The sequence below is a fragment of the Atta cephalotes genome (genome assembly GCF_000143395.1).
Source record: "Atta cephalotes unplaced genomic scaffold scaffold00064, whole genome shotgun sequence".
In the NCBI taxonomy this organism is placed as follows: domain Eukaryota; kingdom Metazoa; phylum Arthropoda; class Insecta; order Hymenoptera; family Formicidae; genus Atta; species Atta cephalotes.
Window position 1 is genome coordinate 1,132,227 of NW_012130128.1, and position 4,949 is coordinate 1,137,175.

At 26.5% G+C, this 4,949-nt stretch overlaps 1 protein-coding gene across 1 annotated transcript; it reads right to left on the reverse strand.

Annotated features, from left to right (window-relative positions):
• Positions 1-3,095: 3,095 nt before the first annotated feature.
• Positions 3,096-4,166, reverse strand: LOC105623803 (desumoylating isopeptidase 2). The gene is made up of 5 exons (XM_012205179.1): positions 4,041-4,166; positions 3,761-3,833; positions 3,569-3,662; positions 3,348-3,489; positions 3,096-3,272 (listed from the first exon to the last, which is right to left on the reverse strand). The coding sequence occupies exons 1-5, from the start codon at positions 4,164-4,166 to the stop codon at positions 3,096-3,098; spliced, it is 612 nt and encodes a 203-aa protein (XP_012060569.1).
• Between the last annotated feature and the right edge of the window lie 783 nt (positions 4,167-4,949).

Sequence of the window (4,949 nt, forward strand, 5' to 3'; positions counted from 1 at the left end):
AGTGTGTGTGTGTGTGTGTGTGTGTGTGTGTGTGTGTGTGTGTATACACACATATTTTTTAATTTACATGAAATTTGTCAAATAAATATAAAATTATTGTTAGACACTACTGTGTGATAAGATCAAAATAAGAATAGAACGTTTAACATTGAATTAATATTAATTTAAATCATAAATGATTAAATGATATGTAGATTATACATATATTTAAAGGTGCATATTTTAAATCACTATCTAATCTTGTTAGATGAAATCATAAATCAGTACTATTTTTGACGCGAATTAAGCGAATAATAATCTCTATATTCTGAGATTATTTCAAGGAAGAATAAAGAGAATATTTATTCAAATAATGCATAGGTTGCTCCAATTTGATTCTGATATCTTTATACAGGATGGGCCAAAAGTCTTGGACACCTAAATATCTCATAAGCGATACATTTTAGAAAAAAATATTTCTTACAAAAGTTCTAAGACTTAAAAAAAACGCATTCAATGATAGTAGTTATTTAATCTAGGATGGTTGTCAAAGTCAAATCAAGATCAACATGAATTTTTAATATCCTGAATAACATTTATTAAGATCAAGGTCACGTTGGAAATTGTTTTTCTTATTTTCATTTTTACATAAAAATTTTCAGTGCAAAAATGAAAATAAGAGAAACAATCTCCAGTGACCTTGATCTTAAGAAATGTTATTTAGAACATGAACCTGAACAATATTCAAGAGATTTTAGCCATCGATTGGACACCTTGCATAATGCTAATATCGGCGGTATTGTAACTTTCAAGCCTTATAACTCGCAAAGTATTTAATGAAAATGAATTTAATTATAGTGTTTTGGAAAGCTCTCAATATAAGCTACAAGAATATATGTAATGAAAAAGGAAGGGTTCCATTAAAAAATTCATGTTAATCTTCACCTGACTTTGCTATCCTAGGTCAAATAATTACTATCGTTGAATGCGTTTTTAAGCCTTACAATTTTTGTTGAAGAAACATTTTTTCTAAAATGCATCATTTATGAGATATTTGGGATTATATCCAGATTTTTTTTATTTGGGTATATCCAAAATGTGTATAAATATTAAATGTATGATTACAAATACTTATTTTTACTTAATTATTACAAATATATGTTTACATATTATACAATGAATACTACAAATCCCAAGAAAAAAAGAAGTCATCTTTTTTAACTATAACAATCCTAATTAATTATATAAATATGTGTGTATGGTTAAATAAGAAATGAAATAAAGATATATTTTCGCAAAGAGATATTTTCATTACATAAGATATATGAAAAGCTATCCATCTGCATCGCAAAATATCGTTAAATTTATCACTTTTTCATCTATCACTATAACCTCTGCATTGAATTATAAATGGAGATTGAATTGTAATTCGACATGTAATTTTTTGCTTTGAACGTATGCTACAATTCGATAGAATTGGACCAGAAATCTTAAATTTATCAAAATTACATGTTAAATTATTGATATTTAGATATGCTCATCTAAAAAGATGTCCCTTTGTTTAGAAAATTTATAAAATAAATAACTTAAATTTGTACGATATCTAAATCCAATTTTGTAGAAAAAAAATTGGAATTTTTCTTTAATATATATACAAAGGATATACATATTCATCATATTTTTACAACCAATATTACATATTTTTTAATTAAAGAAATTTTCTCAAATTAAAATTCTATTAAAACAAGATATCAACTAATTAAAATTTAATTTATTATCTATTTGTGAGCTTTCAAAATTTGATACCTTATTTTTATATTTTTATTAATAAAAATTAATTTTAAATTAATAAAAAAATTTCCTCTTTCTTATTATTCATTAGTTAATTTATTTCGACATATTTTGTATAAATTAAAATCAGAAAGTTTATTTATTCGACAAAAAGTATATATTTATTATTTAGAGTTTCATTAAAGATATTTGTTCATGTATCTCAGAAATTAATTATATTCGAGTTTGTATATATTTAATCTATCGAAAAAGAGCAATTTCTCTATTTTTAATTTATTTCTCAATTTTTATTTATTCAATGATTTAATGCATATATGTAGAATATAGAAATGCCACGCGTACACAATCAATCCCTAGAGTAATAAACCAAGAGATAATATAATGAGTTCTTTATGATAAGCCATTACCTAAGCTTTAAATCTTAAGTCACAAACACAGTAGATATAGTAAGTCTTAAGCCTTAAGAAATTGATCAATTATAGTGGATTATTCCTTTCACATTCAACTGAATGATCAATTTCTTAAAGTTTAATCTATTGTGTTTTGCAGGCTAAGGCTTAAATATTGGCTTATTGTAGAAAGCTCATAACAGAAAGTGCAAGAGATAAAATTAATATTTTATATACGAAAAAGTTCAGCTGATTAAAAATAATATATAGTGTGTTAACTGTATTAAGATTTACGTGGAAGTTTATTTACGTATCTCTGTGTAAGTACGAGTATGTGCGTGTACGCGTTTAAGTTAATTATAGAAATTAATAATTCATAAAATATTCAAATCATTTGCATACAATATATCTTATATATAATATATATTTATCTGACTTATGTGCATGCATTATATCTTAAAACATACTGCTTTACGGTTTTACAAGCATAAGAAATAAGAATCTTTATAAAAAAATTATTTCAATATACACATCTTGCTAATATAACAAGTTTCTTTTTTGTCGGCAAATGAGTTTTTTCTGCTCATTATGGTTTAAATTTTTATGCGTAATTATCTATTCATTATGTAACTATCATATCTTGACTGTATTATTTAACAAAGAACACATGCGACCATGTGGATCGCCATCTTAGGAAACAACATGCTGCAGCAAAGGCAATTTTTTTCAGTACTAATTATCAGCAGTCGCATTCAAGTGTACAATATCAAATTTGTACCTTGTCTTGACGGTTCAGTTTCTCAGGTTTCTCAAGTTTTCAAATCTTGGCAATATAATCAGTCCTAATTAACATTTCTTTTCACAATGTTTAATTATCTAAAATGTATAACTTCTACGGCATTTTAGACCGTGCATTTCAATAGTGTTAGCCAAATGTTACAACGAAGTATCCGATGGTGGTGTACTTTCGTGATGACTAATTTGACTTAAAGAATGTTGTAAAGCATCAGGCGTTAACCATTCTTTTGGCAAACAACGTTGGAGAAATGGTACACATGAACTAAAATAAGCCAGACGATTTACCCAACCAGGTATTTCTTGTCCACATAGAATCTAAAATACATTGTATTAAGTTCCATTGTACTTTCTATGTAATGCTTATTGATATTATTAAAGAAAGCACCATACCAATGTGAATTGACTGCTGAAGTGATTACAGTTTTTATTCATCAGATGATAACGGTCTCCTCTAAAATCTTTGCCTAATTCTGCAATAATTCTTGAAACATCTTCTTCCGTAAAATCTGTATATCCAATGTGAACAGACTGTCTATAAAAGAATCACATTGATTTTTCATGATACTTGAGAGAATATATATGCTTGATTTATATTTATATAAAAACTTTACCTGTATCTAAACTGTTCGCCTAGTTCGTCAGCTACTCTTGGAGTAATTTCAAAAATGCCGCTTTTTGGTTGAGCATGACCACCATATGCATATTCTACAGCAGAAATATATCTAATATATATCTAATATTGTCAAATTTTTGTTTTTTCGTAATTGTACATATTCGTTTTTTCTAAAATATATAATACATACCTGTTCCATATATTTCTACTCCAGAATGAAATACACCGAGACCAATAGATGTAGTGTATTCATTTATCCAATACTATATACAAGGACATATAATAAATTAAATCAAATGTATCTAAAAACAGTGCCTGATTATATATTCCTTTTATGAATAGAATAGTTTGGCTCTTGTAGAAAACTGATTAATCATAAATAAATTTATAAAAATTATCTAATAATATTAGATGAAATGATTCATAATAATATTCATTTTATTTACAATACATTGAAAGCAGTAACTTACCATATCATAAACATTAAGAATGATTGGCTCACGTGCCATTTTTGGGATCAATTCCTCACTATCTTGTGGATAACCCAAACAACTGGGGAAGGAGAGATTACAGTTAAGGCCAGACGAAAACATCATTGGAAACTTTATTAATCCGCAGATTAAAGTTGACTATTAATAAACCTAACAAATAAAGATACAATTTTATTTTTCCACAGTCTCTATATCAGAGAAAAATATAATTAATTGCTGTATGACAATTGGTTTAAGAAGGTAAATAAAAATATAAGTTATAAGTTATATAAAAATGATAAAAAATTGATTCTTAGATCATTCTCTACATGTGTTGGAAATGTTATATCTACATACAATATTTTTACAAATGTATAACAATACTAAGGATACGAGGATTATCGCCAATCCATTATCAATGCTAATGTTTTGTAAACCTTGCTGTATTCACTTTATCAGCACAAGGAGTACACTGATACTGAATATCAATGTGTTCCTCATCCTGATGAAATAAGAGACCAAGTTCATACAACATTGACATTAGCAATGGATCATAACTCACAAATCCTTTGGTACCCCTGATGAAAATATCTGTGAAAGCCTCAAAGATAATATAAAGGATAATAATGTATATACATATACATAGTAACTCTCTTTTAACTTTTTACTAACAAATTCTTTGGATAATTTGAAGTTGTTTTCATTAACAATGACAGTATATACAGATAAATATCAAGCAAAATGATAATACCTTATAACATAAAACTCGACACTAGCACAATGCTTCGTGTTTAATTGCTAGATACATCCATTCTTGTAAGACCGTAATAACTTCGTATAGCATACATTATACGAAGTTATACGATTTTAAAAGATATATATAAAAATACAAAAAGAGTATTATTAAAA